We start from the raw sequence: 18,624 nt of genomic DNA, 5'->3' as shown, positions 1-18,624 counted from the left end.
TCTCATTATCCTAATCATTTACGGGACAGGAGGAAAATATAGAAGCGAAAAAGTGACAGATAATAAGTGATAGATAAATCTTCAATCCGATAAAAGGAAGTAAAACGAATGAATAAATATTCCTTAACAATATATAATTAAGATTATTCATATAAAATGGATAGAGAGAGATAAGTTGCATATTACTTCTGTAGGTGTACGTTAAAGTGTCAGAAATAAATTGCGCAAGTATAAATAGAGATGGTAGCAGAATTAAAGTAGTCAATAAAGAGAAAGATGAAGCTGTAAGCTGTGTAAATCTGTCCTTGCGAATGAAAAGTGTCGCGCCCAGCGAGAATTGCATTAAGAAACTTTTAAGCTACTTTTTCGTTATTTGTGTAAAGTCTGTCATTATCGTTTAAAGTAGAGTGAGTCGTACGGTCTTAAAGATTTCGTGCTATTTCAGCTGAATTTGCAGAACGTTACGAAGGTATTTACAAACATTTGCCAGCCGAGATATAAACGCAGAATATGAAGTATCATTTAGAGAAACACGATCGGGAAAATCGGTGACTAGGTTACAGAATTTGTAAGTAGTGTTAGTAATAAAATTCTTCTATTTTAATTCAAGGGCCGGACCGGAACCGGAATCAATAATCGTTTTATAACCGTTTTTTTTTTTAGTCAGACCGAAACCGTATTGAAATTGTTAAATTTAAAATTTAAAACGTCCAAGTCATAACCGGATTATTAAATTATTTTCGATTTACGGTCCTTGCAATTTATTTTCTACAAATTTATACAATTTATTTAAATTTTTTGTGTTCTTTTTTTGGCTGGACATTTTAATAATATTTCGATGATGACAGAACCAATGTAACGTTATGCGTGTTTCAAATGTATAACTCACACTCCGTGTGATAAATAATTAGCACAGTTCTGCTGCGCTTCTGTGTTACGGTAGTGCTTATGGTTAAGATCCATTTGATGTTACAAACGCTTTGAACCATTTTTTGGTCATCTTTTGTTTTTCTTTTTTGTGCAATGAGTTGATAGAGACAATTCAAATCAACCTTCGCCTCTTCTACAGATTTAGTTATTTAAATTACTATTAAATATTACAATTTCGGTTTTCTTTATTTGTCAAGAAACCGAACTATAATTTTGTTTCGATTCGGGTCCTTTGATATACGAAAGAAGGGTTGTATATGTGGGAAAGCAACAGTCAGGTAAGTCAAAAAATATTTATAATTTTGGGGATTTTTTAAATGTCTTCATGCTGAGTTTTGTTGAAACTTCTACTTTCACTTTTATGGTCATAAAGGGTTAAAAAAAGTCTTCCCTCTTTTCCTCCACATATTCACACACAAACCTAAGAATCTCGACAATGAGTCAACCAAATGACATCGTTCAATCGTATAAATTTAAAACATGTATAAAAATGACAATTAAATTTTATAGAAAATCGAAGAGAGTTATTAAAAGCTACATTTGTAGATCGCATTATGATTTCACCAGCGTAATGCAACTTTATCCGGCTTTTATTGACGATATCTCGGTATAATAATATAATGTAATATGCATTTACATAATAATATTATTATTATATTATTAATAATTATATTAATACAGCTATTTTGATAATTGCAAAATAATTGCAGGAAACTTTCATCATTATGATAAATAGGTTCTTGATATAAAACGTAATTGTTGAGGAAGAAACTTGTGTAATTATTTAAATGAATATATTTGTTAAATGTAACAGAATACTTCATCGATCACGCAATGTAATGTAAATATTTTGCGTCTTGCAGACAGACAGTCTTATCGCATTTTTATCATTATGGTCATTTACCAGTTGGTATTTGTATAGTTGATATTTGTATCTTTTTGACGTTTTCTAATCATTCTTTCGGACCTTAAGATACGTAATCTTTGCTAGAAATCGAAAACAATCGTGCGATTGGGAAAGGGACAATACAGCAGTTTGTTAACTAACAGAAAGTAAGCTAACAAGAAATCTAAAAAAAAATAAGCAGTTTGTTAACTAGCAGAAAGTAAAATAAACTAACAAGAAATGTAGGAAGAAATGAGACTATCTTTATTGCAGGTATCTGTTAATGATTAAGTAAAAATTGAATGAATCATTCATTATGAAACGCACATCTGTTTTCATTTCAGTATAAAATCTGCAGAGAAAATGTCTAATATATTATGAATCTCTGGATAATTAACGTTATATAAAAACAAAATGTACAAATTGCATTTAATTCCATAGATTCTTCCAAATTTAGATATTAGACCCAGATAGGAAAGCATACAAAAAAAGTTTAGCATCATTTTAATTTAAAAAGTAATGTATAATATATCGTAATTATAAAATTAATTTTAAAAATAATTAATTTTAAATTTAATTTATGCAACATGTAGATCTTTAAAAAAATCAATGTTAGAACAAATGCTTGCATAAAATATAATGATGAATCTAAACACAATTATTGCTGAATATTTATTAAAAAATAATTTTTTAATTATTATTTGTACAAATAATTGCAAAACAAAAGTAAAGTTTTATAGCATGAAATTTTACAATTATTATTCAAGTATTCTTCAATAAAAGTTTACAAAGAAATTTGAAACAGAATGAAACATACATAATATTTCAAATATATTATTTGTAAATTTGTATTTGATAAATAACTGAATAAATACTTAGATTTACAAATGATAATCACAAAATTTCTTTGTAGCAAAAGATATACATACTTTCAGCTTCCGCAAAATGTAACAACTTTTGCAAAAGTTTCCTATCTGGGAGAGGCAAGACAAAGATTCGCTTTATTTTACAGAATTACTAATAATTAGGATAACAAAATTAATGCGATCATATTGTAAGTTTCTTGGCATAAACTCGTTTTTTACACATTTTCTCCATTTTCAATATTATTTCTTGCGCAAGGATCAAGCTGAAATTGTTCTAGTTCAATTATCTTTGATTAAAATATTAATAATTAGATATAGATACGATTGAAATTTTGTTGATTTAGTGACGAAGAGAAAGAGCACCGTGAAATATAATACAATGCAAATCATTAAAAATCTAATATATACATTAGATATTATTTACGTTAAAATATAGATATGGTTACCTGCCATAGAACAGATTGGTACCTGCTTACTTGTCATGACCACCTATTTACTTTAGATAATTCTTTTTCTTGAATAGCTTTAGAACTTTTTTGTCTAATACATCGTACGTAGTGGTAGGGCAATTTAACTTAAGGGCGGGGGAAATCACAAAGCGAACAGGACTTTTGTTTCTTCGGTCAGTTGATCAGTAGAACTGCAGTCGAGAGCATCTCGGTGAACAGGATTGTGTATGTTTACGCTACAGGTCTCATACAGCACCAATCATCCCTTGGATATCATCATGTCTACCTCTCAGCAATACTGCCTTCGATGGAACAATCATCGCTCGAACATGCTGACCGTCTTCGGCGAGTTGCTGCACAACGCGGCGTTCACCGACGTCACCCTCGCCGTTGACTGCGGCGAGGCGATTGAGTGTCATAAAATCGTGCTGGCCGCGTGCTCCACGTACTTCCAACACCTATTTCACAACGTGCCGAATCAACATCCGATTGTCATCCTCAAGGATGTGAAGTATTCGGAGATAAAGGCGATACTGGAGTACATGTATCGCGGGGAGGTGAACGTGGCGCAGGACCAACTACCCGGGCTGCTGAAGGTCGCGCAGATGCTGAAGGTGAAGGGCTTGGTAGAGGAACACGGCGGCCGTATGACGCGCGACGTTTACCGCGATGATGCAAGAGAGATGTCGACGTCGCCGCCGCCGGCTATCAGCACCAGCACCGGTGGTGGTGGTGGCAGCGGCGGCAGCCACCCGTCACCGCCGCACTCTACCTGCGACTACTCGTCCCTCTACGGGAAATCTTCGCTCGACCGTCCAAGTCATCTTATCCCGGGGACGTTACCGATAACGTGGTCATCGCTAATGCATGCCGGTATAGGTCATCAGCTTCCGACATCGCTCTCCTCCTCCACCACCAACGCGGTCGCCCTTTTCGCCAGCGGTGGTGGCAGCGGCGGCGGTGGCGGCGGCGGCGGCGGTGCATCCTATGACAACGGTATCGAGACCTCGCCGCACAAGTTACGCCGCAAGCTGATGCAGCCGTCGCCTCTACTGATGAACAACGACACGCCGATACTGCGCACGGTGCTCGGCCAGGCTCACGTCGACAGCTCGCAGTCCATGCAGCCGCTGCTACAGCCGGACAGCCACGAGGTGCACGAGGGCGGTCACTACCACCGCAACGCGAGTAGCAACGGATCCGCGAATGACACCGACACCGTCGGCAGTCGTCGGTCTGGCAACGACCTGGCCCACAGCGAAACTTCCGTTCACGCTTCCGACGTGCCCTACGTGGACGAGGACGAGAGGCAGACCTCGCCGCAATCATACGGGGACACTTTCCGGAATTCAGGTAGCGATAACATGTCATCATTCATCTCGTCCGCGATCCCCGGTTATTTCCTCGCTGCGTTGCAATCTGGTAATTGTCTGCAAAATTTTGCGTTGAACGAACAAACTCTACATGCAGACGTAGAGTTAGAGGTGCCGCGAATCAATCTCAAGGTAAACTAATCACAATTGAATAACATAAAAATGAAAAATTAATTTTCTTAGATTAATTTTAAATTATATATTACAATGTATACCGTGAGAAAAGTATTTCTGACTGTAATTAAATATTCAAGTAAATATGTCCGAAGCTCCATTTTTACATTTTATTATTACTGTAATGTTAGTTAATAATAGTATACGATGTGTTGCACTAACCAAAAAATGATTGCTATTACCATAATGTGATTGAAAATTATCATAAATTATGGTTTCGATGCCAACTATATTTCACCCTCTGATTTTCCCAGAAAAAATACATTTTATACAGAGACAGTTCTATGGACTTTTTGGAGTGCTAATTCTAAATTAACTATCAAAATTGAAATTTAGAACGGGAGATTCAAGATAGCGGCCGTAAAATGTTAAAATATCGATATATTTATGAGCGCGGATCAAAGTTCTTTTCTGATTACTATAATTACAAACCAGAGGCAAAAAATATATATATGACTGTTAAATCTAAAATATATTTAGAACAATAAAAATATTCTGAAAGACTGAAAGATTGTGGATTGCGCACACTTTGTGATTACACATATAAACTACAATATTTATTATAATAAAATTTTATATAAGTTTTATATAACTATATTTTATTGAAAACATAACATTTCAAAATGATTTGTACATGTAACTCGAACCTTCCTCTTTAAAGCAAGCAAAGATAGAAGTTAATAGGACCATTTGTTTAAATATTTTTGTATGTGTATATATATCCCAGAGATACGACAGAGTTAAACTAAGATAATTGCAACCATTTCTCTTTTTCAATGTATCACATCGTACGTCGTTATCATTATGACATTATAATGACTACAAAAAATGGAGCTCTTAAGTAATTTAATATTTAGAAATGCAACCTTTTTTCAATATGTGTTTTACGGTACTATAAAATTTGTCGTGGATAATAAATGTCGTGACTCATTAAATCAACAAACTTGCATTTCCTTACTATTGGAGTTTAATCTATTTTTACATGTATCATTCATATGTGTTTCTTTTATATATTTTTTTTAATTGTACAATTTAATATATGTTTTTCTTGCATTTGAATATTATAAAAATACACACAGAGAGAAATATTTATTTAAATTTAATAAAATTTCACAAAAACAATGAAATATATACTTTTAAATAGCTGAACGAAGCTGTTTATATGAATTAAGAAATAAATACAATTATTTGATTATTAATACTGTTTGATTCGATGCAACAATACTTTTTTCAAGCCATTAAAAACAATGTTATATCGTATAACATTATGTTGTTTGAATAAAATAAATAAACCCAAACAAAGCAAAAATATTCAAAGAAGTCGTTCTCTCTATGTATATTAAACTTGCCTCAGTAAACTTTATACTGTAAGATTTGGAGTCGAAAGGACTCGTGTCGATAATATAGCGCCGTATAATTCTAATTTTGGGACTTATAAGTCCCAAGGAATAGAAACCAAAGTAATTGGAGCCGTGTAGTCTAGCAGTGAGAGAGCTATAGTATGGAACAAGGGAGGGAACTTCCGCGAGTTCGAATCCAGCCGACGCGACGCTCCTTTGATTTTTCCGTCGCTTTCAATACATTCACGGCGGCATTATAATTCAATTTCGACGTATTGTCTACTGTCGCAGACTCTGTCCAGCCGAAACCCGAGTGGAAACGGTACAAGCAGTACACCCGGGACGACATCACCGGGGCGATCAACGCTGTGAGGGGCGGGATGAGCGCCGTTGCGGCAGCGCGAAAGTACGGGGTGCCATCGCGCACGCTTTACGATAAGGTGAAGAAACTCGGCATCCCGACGTCGCGGCCATTCAAGCGATCGACGAGCAGCAACGGGGGCAGCGGCGCTTGCTTCCCGTACGGCATCGGCGCCAACGTGAACGGCGCCCTTTACGACAACAGCGGTGGCGGCGGCGGCAGTAGCGCGAGCGCTTTGCCCGAGAGCGAGAACGACGGCAACGCCAACATCGAGGGTCTGGCCGGCACGAGTGCCACCGCGTCTTTCGAAGCCTTCGCCAAGGGGAATACGAAGGACACGCAGGATCGCGACGCGATGTCAGACTCGTTGACCCGCCGCAGCAGCTTGAGCCCGGTGATACGTTGCGCTAAGCCGAAACACCAGCAGCTCCAACAGCCGCAGGATGATGAGGTAGAGGATCTATCGGTGAGTCGCAAGTCCGACGTTCCCGTGATAGTACCGCCGTCCACCACGTCGATTGTGAAAGAGGAGAAAGAAACGGGCCTGGATAACAACGACTGCTGCGACTACAGCTAACTCTTGTGACCTGATAATGAGAGTAATAAGATACGAGTTCAACGAGTGGTAAACTCGGGACTCCTGACGTTGAATGTTTCAGTGTTGAAGCATTCTAATCTCAGGTATCCCACTTTTTTGTCTCTCTCGCGACTTTTATTTCTTCCATCTATCTTTCTATTTCTCTGATAAATTTACGTGAATTTCCCAGGTGAATTTATTTCGATCTTGATTGCTCCTTGTTACTCTGTCTTATTACTCCATCTGTTGCGTAACTGCGAATTAGAATTTTCTTCTCGCATCTTCTCATATCTCTTTACGGGTATTTTGAACAGATACTTTTATCCCAGATATATATATATATATATAATCGTTTACCTACCATAAATTCGATCGACAGAACGTAACAAAATATTCTGTCAGAATATATATGGAGTATGAATATAAATATGATGACAGATTGACCGCAGAAACCAACCAGTAAACCTGGAAATCTATCGTCTGTATCCATTTAAATGATATATATTTCATTTTTATCAATAACGCGAAATGATAAATTCTCTCTGCTTAGTTTCTGTTGTCGATCTACCACATTATATTATAACAGCGGCTTCTTACTGGCAGAACATGAGATTAACGCGAACGTAAGTGACACTAATCTAACGCGGCGTTCTGTTCGAATCTATTGGTAAATAACTAGCGTTATAAATAATATTTTGCTGGGATGTTTTTTATGGGATGTCTTAGTTCTTTCGTTATGTATATTGATACAATTGAACGCAAAACATTTATTTCTGTTTATTTATTTCTGTTCAAAATTTAACAAGATTTAAATAATTATAAAGAGAGTACAGAGTGATTATCTTAAAAAAGAAAACTAAAATAACGATAAAACTGTTAATTATTGTAAAGTTTTGATTCGTTGTTCGTAATTCACGGTTTGCATGTAGTCAAGTGATACACTTGAGAAAAAAATGTTGTCAAATTGATTAAATTTTTCAAAGTACTTAAATATCTTTATTTCAAGTATTTATATATTTAACTTAAATACATAAAATATTTGAATTAAAGAAATTTGAACAAGTTGAAAAATTTAGTTTTCTCAATGATGTTTTCTTTGTGTAAATTGAGATATATTCGCCTAAAATTTAAAATTTACATGCGAGTTACGGTTTAATAATGCCACGACTTTTGCACAAAAGAACGTGTCGCTAGCCAAAGATTATTTCATAGTATTCAACGTGACAATAACGATATTAAAATATATATGAAAAGATGTAAAATTTAAAAAAAAGTTAAAAATTTTACTTAAAACAAAAAACAAATCTTATCCGATTCAAATATGTATTTCTAAAATTATTAGATAAGATAAACACATCTGCATTAATGGAATACCGCGACATTTGAGGATTGAAGAACTTTTTGTCTTGCGACATATTCATTTGTGCCGCATCCTTGTCTACTGTATTGACATTAATGCTTTAACAAATTGATAGCGAAATGAGGTTCACGAACGGAATCTCGAGCGTCGCTATGTGTACGGAAGTGTTCTTTTGTCTCCTCCTTATTATATAAACGCGAATGAAAATGATATGGAGGGATATTCTGTAATAATAACGTATCAGCAATGAATGTAAGCACTGGAAATAATTTCGGGATGATAGGTTTTGACGGTTCGTTACTTGCTACTTATCATTTCATTATGGACTTCGTTTGTATTGCTTATTCGAACTAAATTGCATTGCTTATTTAAACATCGCTATTAATTTGTTAGTAATTGTATAAGTGCTTCGTCGTTGTATTTGTTACTGAATGTACTTCCGGGATACGATTGCAATATCGCTCAAATATGTCAATAATAATGATAACGAACTACCTCAGTAAACGTGTTCATCAATGTAAGACTGACAAAATACAGATTTTAAACCTAAACGTATGTATGCGCGTGTGTATGTGTGCATACAGATATCAATTACTGAATACTCAATACCTATCGAGGCAAAGTATCAGGAAAGCTTAGATTTGCAATTAAATAAAGAGGCAGATTTAAACATTAATTACACCTTTTATTAATATAAATAAATACTTTATTACTTTATATAATTTTAATCTTATATAGGTTCTATTATTTCTTCTCATAAAATATTACATATAACTAGAGAAAGGTTGCCTCTTTAAGAAATCCTTTGCCCTAGTATTAGCACCCTCCGTCTAATACTAAAATATCTGCATTACGAAACGTATTGAAAAGTGCAAAAATTTATTTTTACTTTTACAGCTTTTTAAGATGCTAGACACAAATAAGCAACTGTTTAATTTAAAATTGTTTCAGATTATACCATTTTAAAACACGATGATTTTGTAAACTTTCTGATATTTGAAAAATTTTGTGATTTTATTGATTTTTATCACAAAACATATATTTGCGAAAAGAGTGATGGCGGAACAGATTACATTCAATTAGAAGCGCGTTGCGTAGTATACGCTTCAATTCGAGTATATGTGCATAAGAAATGGAACGTACAGAAGGGTCAAGTTGATACTTTGCCTCCATATACATAAGCCAAAGCTACTTCGAACATTTTTACCTCAATATACATAAGTCATTCCATATTTATCGCAATAGAATTTTTATATAGAGAGAATATATTTACAGAGCGTACAAAAAACAATGTGATTAAATGTCCCTTTAATATAATATAAATCAATATCACAAGAGGATCTCTAACGTTAAACCACCAAGGTATTACATAAGGCAACTCCAAGTTCTGAAAATGCTTTGTTTACAGATTACAAGAACAGATTTTATAGTCATTGTTATATACATTATTATTTTTTTTATATATGTTGTACAATACTAGAAAGTAAGTAGCAAATAAGATACGTTATTGTTAGCGTTTAATAAATTTTACTTAGACCGAGCGTGGTACATCATGCACCCCCTATAAAAATGTAATACGGGGCAGTATTAAATTGGCCAATAATTATTATTTATTTTAAGTATTAAAAGTATTAACAGCAATTCTTTTAATACTAAAAGTAAGTGTTAATTACAAGTATAACACTTTTATAAGGCACTAGTGCCAAGTATAACATTTTTATAAGGAACTAATTAGGTTTTTATCGAAATCGTTGATAGGGCGTAAGAAGTATATGTAAGATCCTATTTTGACAATGGGAAAGATTTATGTTAATCGCAAATTATTCATCTCTCTTTTAACCCTGTACGTTTTGATGTCTTTATTTTCGGCACATGTAATGTACGTTTGTACGTTATACTTTTTCGAAGTATCTGTCCGTTTGCGCAGATCAAACCGAAACAACTTGCAGATGAGCAAAATATATATGCAATGAAAAAAAAAAATTCACGTATCGCGATTCGTGCGTGTCGATATTACGTGTGTTGTTTTTTAAAAGCAATTTGATTTGATCAGATTATGGTCAGAGAGGTGTGTGAGACCCTGATGTAAGAGCACATTTTATATAAAAATATATAATCGGCAATATCTATTTTAAGCCACGTGTGTCTGCGAAACGCAATTCGATGCATCGATGCGTCCTTCGAATATGGTACATCGTGAGGTTTTCTAGTGCCTTCGTTCGTGCTTTATTCGTTGATTAATTTTTACTATATGAACGCGGGCGCGTCAACTATTAAATTGTTGTCAGCGAGGCATCACGCACGTTGCGTGCGCGCGTGAAGCCGTCTAAATAGTATGTGAAAGTATTTTTACCGTGACGTTTGATCTTTCGTCTGTCCAGCACGATTGTAAATAGTCACAAGTGGACGACACCACTTTTTACAACTAGCGATGTAAGACTGAATGTAAGACTGATTTTTTTTTTACTATGTTGACTTACACGCACACGCACAATGCGCGCTCACGTACATATTTATATATATGTATATACGTGATATAATGCGCGTACAAATATAGTTATTAAAAAGGTACAAATATACATTTTAATTTGTGCATATATAAAATATATATATATATATATAGATTATATATTATATATATTACATATATTTACACACTTGCTCCTACAATGTATTTTATCAATAATTGTGAGAGTTTGTTACAAAATAAACTATATAATCTTGCACACCACTGTCGCTTATTAATCAGTCCTGTTAATTAAGTTTACTTTGATTAGAGGGTGCATGCGTGGTACGAGTTTAGTGATCCGCAGCGTATCTCCGCCTTCCGATCGTTTCGTGCATGCGTTACGCGCGCGCGCGCGCGCGCGCGCGCGCGCGCGCGCGTGTGTGTGTGTGTGTGTGTGTGTGTGTGTGTGTGTTTACGTGCAATTGCAAAGATGGATTAAGACGATTTGAAGCTCTACAGTTATAGAGTATGCGATAATTTTTCTACTGATCATACAAAGATGAAAGAAAATTAGAAAAAAAATTAAGTGACTTAATGCTTAATGATCTGTGACTTCGTCGCAGACGCTCTCGCAAAACGTAATTTAAAAATAATGTTGATTATTTTATGTGTTCTTTTTGTGAACGTTTTAAAATAACATTGTATACATTTTTCAAAAAGATTATTTGATACATGATTTCTTTTTCGAAACGATGATTGTTTTAAAAACGTTATCCCTTACATGTCATGATCAAAGTTTGTCTATATTGATGTTAAATACAACGTATTCAAAAATTTCCTATTGAATATTATTATAATAATGACAGTAATAATTTTATGCTTACTTTAGATACATATATGTGTATTTTTCAAATGCTTATCAATTTTTTACATATTATCTTTAGAAAAACTTGATGAGAAATAAAGTTCTCGTTTAAATAATAGAAGTCGCTTTGTTGTGATAAAATTATTGATTCAAATATAGCGAGAAAAATAGAATAATTAGACGATAATTAATGATTGATTTACAGTCAAGTCGATAAATAAGAACGCATACACAGAGATATACACACACACACACACACACACACACACAAGCGATTAAAAATTTTAGGAAAAATGAAGAAGGGGTAGTGAGCTTTAATCTTCCGAATGCAGCAGGTACATACTAAGAGAACCCTAAATTACGAAACGACTCGTGTAGAAGTCGCGGCACGCAATTTTTGGCTTTTCGGCTTTTCGGCAGGGATTGCGGGGAATAAGGGCAGGAAAGGGGTAGGGATAAAGAGAGGAGATAGAAGGGAAAAGGATAGATAGAGAGAAATACAGTTACTGGTCCCGCTAATAAGCCTCATTCCTCGATACGCTCGCGGGGAGAATAATTATGGGCTTGCGCAGTGCGCTCGAGCCTTCGAACGGCAGGGGGTCGGCGAAAAGGGGGTTGACAAGGCGAGAGGGTGGCCGAGGAGAAATAAAGCCCCGAGCCCAGCCGGCGAATGCGGCCGCGCGCGCGGATGCTGAGATCTCGCCGCTCCGCCCGCTCGTCGTCGTCGTCGTCCAGGTCGTCGTTCTCCAGCTCGTCGTCGTGGTCCCGTGTTCCGCGCGTCAAACGGTCGCGGCAGAAGGGAGAACGTTCCCGTGGACGTGAGAAAGGGGAGTGCGAGTCGGTTGGCGCGTGGATTCGCGCGCGGGCAGCAGACACGCACGCGTGCGTGCGTGCAGGGGTGCGTGCAGCGGGTGTGCGTGCGCGAGGAGTTGCGTGTACGTTCTCGCGCGTGGGCATCCTCTCCGCGCGGCAGGAAGAGGAAAAAGCGGCCCCGTTTACGGGTCCGCTCGGTGTGTTGGCTTCGCGTCGTGCGACACTCCTCGGCCCGATAGCCCCGTTTCACCCCTAGAGACGTGTACACCTGTATACCCGCGCGCACACACGTACACGTACACACGCACACGCACGCACGCATCTCACCTACATCGCCTCTCGCGTGACGTTCTCACCCCGGATATGCCGAGGCATGCGCCGTAAAAATCCCGGGATTGATGTATCGCAGGGCGCAGGTACGCAGCCCCGGCATGCGGTCGCGATGCATAATACGCACCGCGTCTCGTGCGTATTGCATGCGTTCGCGCCGTCCGCGTCCGTCTGTCCGATTGCACGCCTCAATCGGCTTGCGATCCGACATGCGGCATGCTCGAATAGATGAATGTTAGGTTGGTGCGAAGGTCGTCCCATTTCCATTCGGGGTATTTGTTGGGAATTGGATCAGGTTCGGTAAATTGAAAAAGGGAGATTGAAAAATTCCTCTCTAAATAAAAGAATAAAAAACGTATATCGGGATTCGTCGCGACAATCGTTCGTTCGGGTTTTGCTTCCAGCTTTCGTTACATATTTGGCAAATAGCGCATCAACCTGATGATTAATGTGTGTCATGCAAGTTTGATTGAATTAACTTATTGAATTATGAAGAATACATCTTTGGTTTTTTCTAATCGACGATTATGCTGCTGCACAACTGTCCAAATGTAGTTCGATTCAAAAATGTCTGATAATTAAATTGTCTTCTTGCCTTTTCAATTTTTTCTTTTTTCCCTTTCTTTTTCTCTCTATTAGTAAAATGTTTTATTTATTTTTACTTGTTTATTTAATTTATTCTTTAATTCTTTTAATGTATTTTGGAGATTATTTTCTCTACATTCTTGAAAAAAATGTGAATCTGGGATATTTAAAGTTAATATAGTGCACGAATTAATGTACAAGGGACCTCTTCACATACTTTGTTTACAACACTTCGCGTAATTTAATTTCTCAGATCTACATTTACTACCTGCTATGCATAGCAGCGGTGAATTTGACGTATACCTCCGACTTGGAGATTACTACAACGAGAAACCGGGACTGTCCACCAGAATGCATTTGCCTTTCTCCGAAACAGGTAGAGAACAATACTAACAATACCAGTAATGAACCCTTTGATTCCCAAGTGAGTCAAATTTCATTAATTCGCCCCATAAAAATACAGTGGAAAAATCATAATTTGTTTTGTTACAAATATACTATTATACGCATAAACATACTACTATTCGGAAAATTGTTTAGAGTCAGTCACTCGCCTCACTGAAAGTTTATTTCGAACCATTAATTTCATAGTTTCTTTTTCTTTTCGTCATAAATCGCTTAAGAATTGAAAAGAAAGCAGTCATATATTTCTTACCTCAAATAATCATTAGAACCACTTCCGTCGTTATTATATCTGCATCATGAAACGAAACGTGGCTTCCGTTACAGGTACTCTGCAATACAGGTGGCCTCGAGGACATCCCGGCGCAGCAGCTGCCGGAGAGCGTGGAGGAGCTGTCCCTGACAAAGAACAACTTCCCGGTGATAAAGGGTGACGCGTTCGCCGGCCTCCGGTTCCTGCGTAAGCTCACCCTGGACGGCAACAACATCTCCACCATACGGCCGTTTGCGTTTCGCGGACTGAACCGATTGCGCGAACTGTCAATCCAGCACACGCCGCTGCCGTGCATCGAGAAGTTCTCGTTCGCCGCGTTGCAGAACATCTCGGTGCTACTGCTGGCGAACAACAAGATCCGCTACGTCGAGGGCTACTCATTCGCCGGCACGTCGAACGTGAACGTGATCCTGCTGAGCAACAATCCGCTGTTGACGATCCACAGCCACGCGTTCGCCGGCCTGACCAACGTTAACAATCTCATCTTCCCGTCCGGCATCCGTACGATCGAGCAGGAGGCCTTCGACGGTCTCCAGCACGTTGGCCAACTCAAGCTCAGCTACATGGACCTATCCGGGCTGCAGGCCTACACCTTCCGCGGCCTGTCGCATGTGCACTCAATCTACATCCAGGAGAGCGACCTCGGCGTGGTGCAGAGAAATGCGTTCGCCGGCCTAACTTATGTCAGTCGCCTCAACGTGCTCAACAACAAGGTCGACCTGATCGAGCGTCTACACCTGCGCCATGAAAACTACATCGAGATCCTACGCTTCCACGGGAATCACGTGCTGGAGGCGCCGCGCCACGCCAGAGACGTAGTCCTCGAGGTGGACACGGTCAGCGCGGTCGACAATCACTTCCCGTGCGACTGCCAGGCGCACAACGTCCTCGAGAGCGACTTCGCCCGCGGCAACAGCGTCGAGTTCCAACGCCGCAACTACTGCATCTCGCCGTTCGAGTACAACGGCAAGCCGATGAACGTCGTCGACTTCGACCTGGTCGCGCGATGCCACGACAACGTGATCCAGGACAACCTGGGCTCAGGCGTCGTCGGGGTGTCCCGTCTCTCGGCGCTGCTGCTGATCGTCTTTCTGTTCGCCTCGACGAACTTCTTCCGATGAGCTTGCTACGGCAAGTTTCCTCGACGATTGTTCCGCGTTCGAATGCTCGAGGCGACGATAAACGATCGGTATATTTATGTGCGCGCTTGTGTGCTACTGCTGTACGGCTTGTGTGCCGAGAGGTCTTTCCCGTCTTCGTCCTCCTCGTGCAGCGGAGTCTTCGCAATCCGGTAAAGATGAGAAGCGAGAGGACATCTCGTACCAGTTACATTAGGTATATCGCATAGCATCACTGTAGAGTTTCGGCATTGATCTTCTATGACTTGACACGAGAGGAGCTCATATTAGAAAAAAAAAAGAGAAGAGTGGTCTCGCGATTCGAAATAATCTGCAAACATTTTAGCAAAGATCTACGAAGTTATAATTAGTAAACGAAATTTAGATTTGCGGTGCCAAGATGTAAATTTAATTCATCAAAACAATAGACTAAATAGAAATCTAATTTTAATGTCTGACACTAGATTGCTTCAATGTTGCAAAAACATAATCTAGTCCTAAAATTTTTTTTCTGTCGTTTTTTGACTTCTCGAAAGACATTTCTGATTCTTCTTCTATTCTTTTCTTCAAATTAACTATCATATATTTCACTGCAAACTGATCTCGTAAAGGACAAATTTATTAGCCTCGTTTTTTAATTCAGTTTCGACAAGTGGAATCAATATTTTGTCGCAGAAAAAACTCACTCAGAGAAGATTAAATGAGAGCTTTTTATAGATGTTGTACATTGTTGTACAATGTGATATTTTCCGTTGTTAACCGAAAAGAATATACAGCATTGAAGGGATATGAATGCAGAGTATACTAAAAACTAAAAAAAATAGCAATAAAGAAGCTCCTGTCCCTATAACATTTATCCGCATTATTATTCTCGATAATATCGGATCGAGATGTATGAACGTTCGCGCAACATAACGAGAGATTCATTTGCGCGAGAAACGATTGTTATTGTCGTATGAACGGGAAAAAAAACGCGGCTAATCATTGAATGCCAAATGGATACATATCCTCTCGCACATGAAAGTGAATAAATAAGTGATCTCACATATCGAGAAGATCGTTTATCTAGCGTCGAAAATATTTCTTTGTTCTTGGTAGAATATTTAAAACGCGATCGAGGAGCGTATAATTCTATTATATCTATTTATCCGAAAATGTTACGGTAATTATTATAGTATAGAGATGTGCGAACTATTCGAATACGAGTTGAATTGAATTAAATTAGGTAACATTCGATTCGGATTTTAACCTCTATGATTCAAATTCGAACTGTTCGAAAATTTCGAATCTAAAAAGTTCAAATACAAATCATATACGAGTATATTGACAATTTTAAAAAATTATGTGTAAAATAACTTTACATAATCAATATTATTTTTGTTACACAATATCAAAATCTTTCGTCATTTATATATTAATATTCAATACTAATTATGTTAATTGAAAGTTATATATATATCACTAATTTAATTCGATTCGGCATTAAACAAATTCTTTGCATATCTCTATTACGGTCTCATATTATATCTCACGTTATTTATCATATAAAAAAGAATTTATCTGTTGTTTATACCATTTTTTATTGTTGCATATAATTGTTAATGCGATAAGTTACTGGATGCAAACTTTCTTTTTTATCCTCTTATTCTTTGCATTTGACGGTGATCTCACAGCAGCAAATACTTATTTTTTTAATTAAAACTCAGAAATATATAACAATAATACGGGCCTATGCACAGTCCTTTCGATTTTTTTTTTTTGTAATGAATCAAGACAACAAATTCCGCGAATACACGATTGTCGATCGCGGGTAGTTATGAGAGATAGAACGTTATGCGAGCTTTAACTGGCCGGCATACTGGACCAGCACTATTGCACTTACTCGAGGCTTCGAATTTTGCGTGGACGCGTCGTGTAGAGTACGTTTGTTTTTTTAGGAAAAAACTGAAATAAAATATAGGGAAAAGCCAAAATGAAATTTTATCCGCTAAGCAAAGGGCCACCGATTTTTTTATATTACACATACATGTCGTAATGGAAATATTAGTTACGAACAAAATTTCACATTATAACATATCTTGACATAATGTAATATTAAAAAAAACTAGAGTATATATAATTAATAATATATATAATTTTGGAGAGTCTTATATCTCTAAATAGGTCCACTACAAATCTTACTTCCGGGTCCAGGAATCCGAGCTACGCGTCTGTACGTTCACCTGCTTTACGATCCTATTAGCAAACTAAGGGATCATTTAAATTAATGGGAAACGCGATGAAAGTATCTAGCGATTAAGTACACATGTTTAATTGCGTTGACGCGCAAGATTAGCGGAAAAAGATTGAAATATCACAATTTTCGTGCACAAAGATACACGGTTTAAAAGAGATAGACAAAATAATTTCATTTTGTGAGAAAATTAATTTTTATTTTTAAACTGGAAATCGAATATCAGTTTTTCTAAAATAACTTTGAAGTAATTGTAGTAATTAGTAAACTTCAGGAGGATAAAATAATATTGAAATAATTTGAATAAAAAGGGAAAAGAAAAAACAAAATCACTTACTAAATTCATCATTTATTTTTTAAATTTTGAATTGTTCAGATGCGATTTTGAGACATACTTGCATCAGGACCTTTTAATCTGTGTATCTTTTAAATATGAATCGAACGAGATGGAAGTGGATAGCAGTGTATCACATGCTCAACATTTTAGACGAATAATTAATTACCATTATGAATCATACGCATGTGTGCGTATATGAAAAGTCAATAGAAATATCGATGAAACGAGAAATTCCATTAAAGTGGAACGTTCTTCCGTAACATCGCTGCGCTGTCAATCTTTCACCAGCATTATCTTAGAAATTGCTTATCGTCCCACACGTTAGAAACCGCATGCAAAAATTTGCTTTCATCGAAGTCAGCGGAACTGATGCATCATTAATTAGACGAGGCATTGACTCCCTTAAAAGTCACGATATACGAAATGCTTCCGAGTTACATTTGATACTGTGAACAGTCGTATACGTAGTATACTTTGTATAAAAGCGTTTACTGTGCCAACATTTTGTATTTACTTGATATTGAAAGTCAGGTAAATACATGAGAATACGAAGAAAGAAAAGAAGAAAGTATCATGTAGGAAATTTGAAACGATATATACTACAGAACATTCTGTTCTTCGCATAATCGAATTCGTTAAAAAAAAATACTGCTTTATAGATAAAAATACATTGGCGTCCAACTGCTATATACGAAATAAATCAGAATTACGAAGTAATGCTATATTATGCTTAATAAAATTAAAAAAAAAAAACAAAAAAGCACTATATAAAACGTGTTCGCTGCCATTCGTAATGGAAGATTTGCTTGGCCTTCGGTCAGCATAATAACCGAGGACCAACCTAGCTTATATTTTTTACCAATGTTTGAAATAGCGTTTAATAGACACGATTATTGAACACT

General features: G+C 37.0%; 1 protein-coding gene across 2 annotated transcripts in view; it reads left to right on the top strand.

Annotated features, from left to right (window-relative positions):
• Positions 1-18,456, top strand: part of LOC105836624 (leucine-rich repeat and immunoglobulin-like domain-containing nogo receptor-interacting protein 1) — a 34,255-nt gene extending 15,799 nt beyond the window's left edge. Inside the window, exons 2-5 of one of the 2 annotated variants that reach the window (XM_028191662.2) lie at positions 3,374-4,484; positions 6,310-6,845; positions 13,612-13,734; positions 14,088-18,456. In XM_028191662.2, the coding sequence (XP_028047463.2) occupies positions 3,374-4,484; positions 6,310-6,845; positions 13,612-13,734; positions 14,088-15,155 (2,838 nt within the window). In that variant the 3' untranslated portion in view covers positions 15,156-18,456. Of the gene's footprint in view, positions 1-3,373; positions 4,485-6,309; positions 6,846-12,246; positions 12,860-13,611; positions 13,735-14,087 lie in introns of those variants that run through there. The other variant, XM_012680791.3, reaches the window with a different exon arrangement.
• The last annotated feature ends 168 nt before the right edge of the window (positions 18,457-18,624 follow it).

The sequence above is a fragment of the Monomorium pharaonis genome, chromosome 7 (genome assembly GCF_013373865.1).
Source record: "Monomorium pharaonis isolate MP-MQ-018 chromosome 7, ASM1337386v2, whole genome shotgun sequence".
Classification (NCBI taxonomy): domain Eukaryota; kingdom Metazoa; phylum Arthropoda; class Insecta; order Hymenoptera; family Formicidae; genus Monomorium; species Monomorium pharaonis.
Note: the sequence above shows the minus strand (reverse complement) of the source record. Positions and strands in the feature narration are given on the sequence as shown.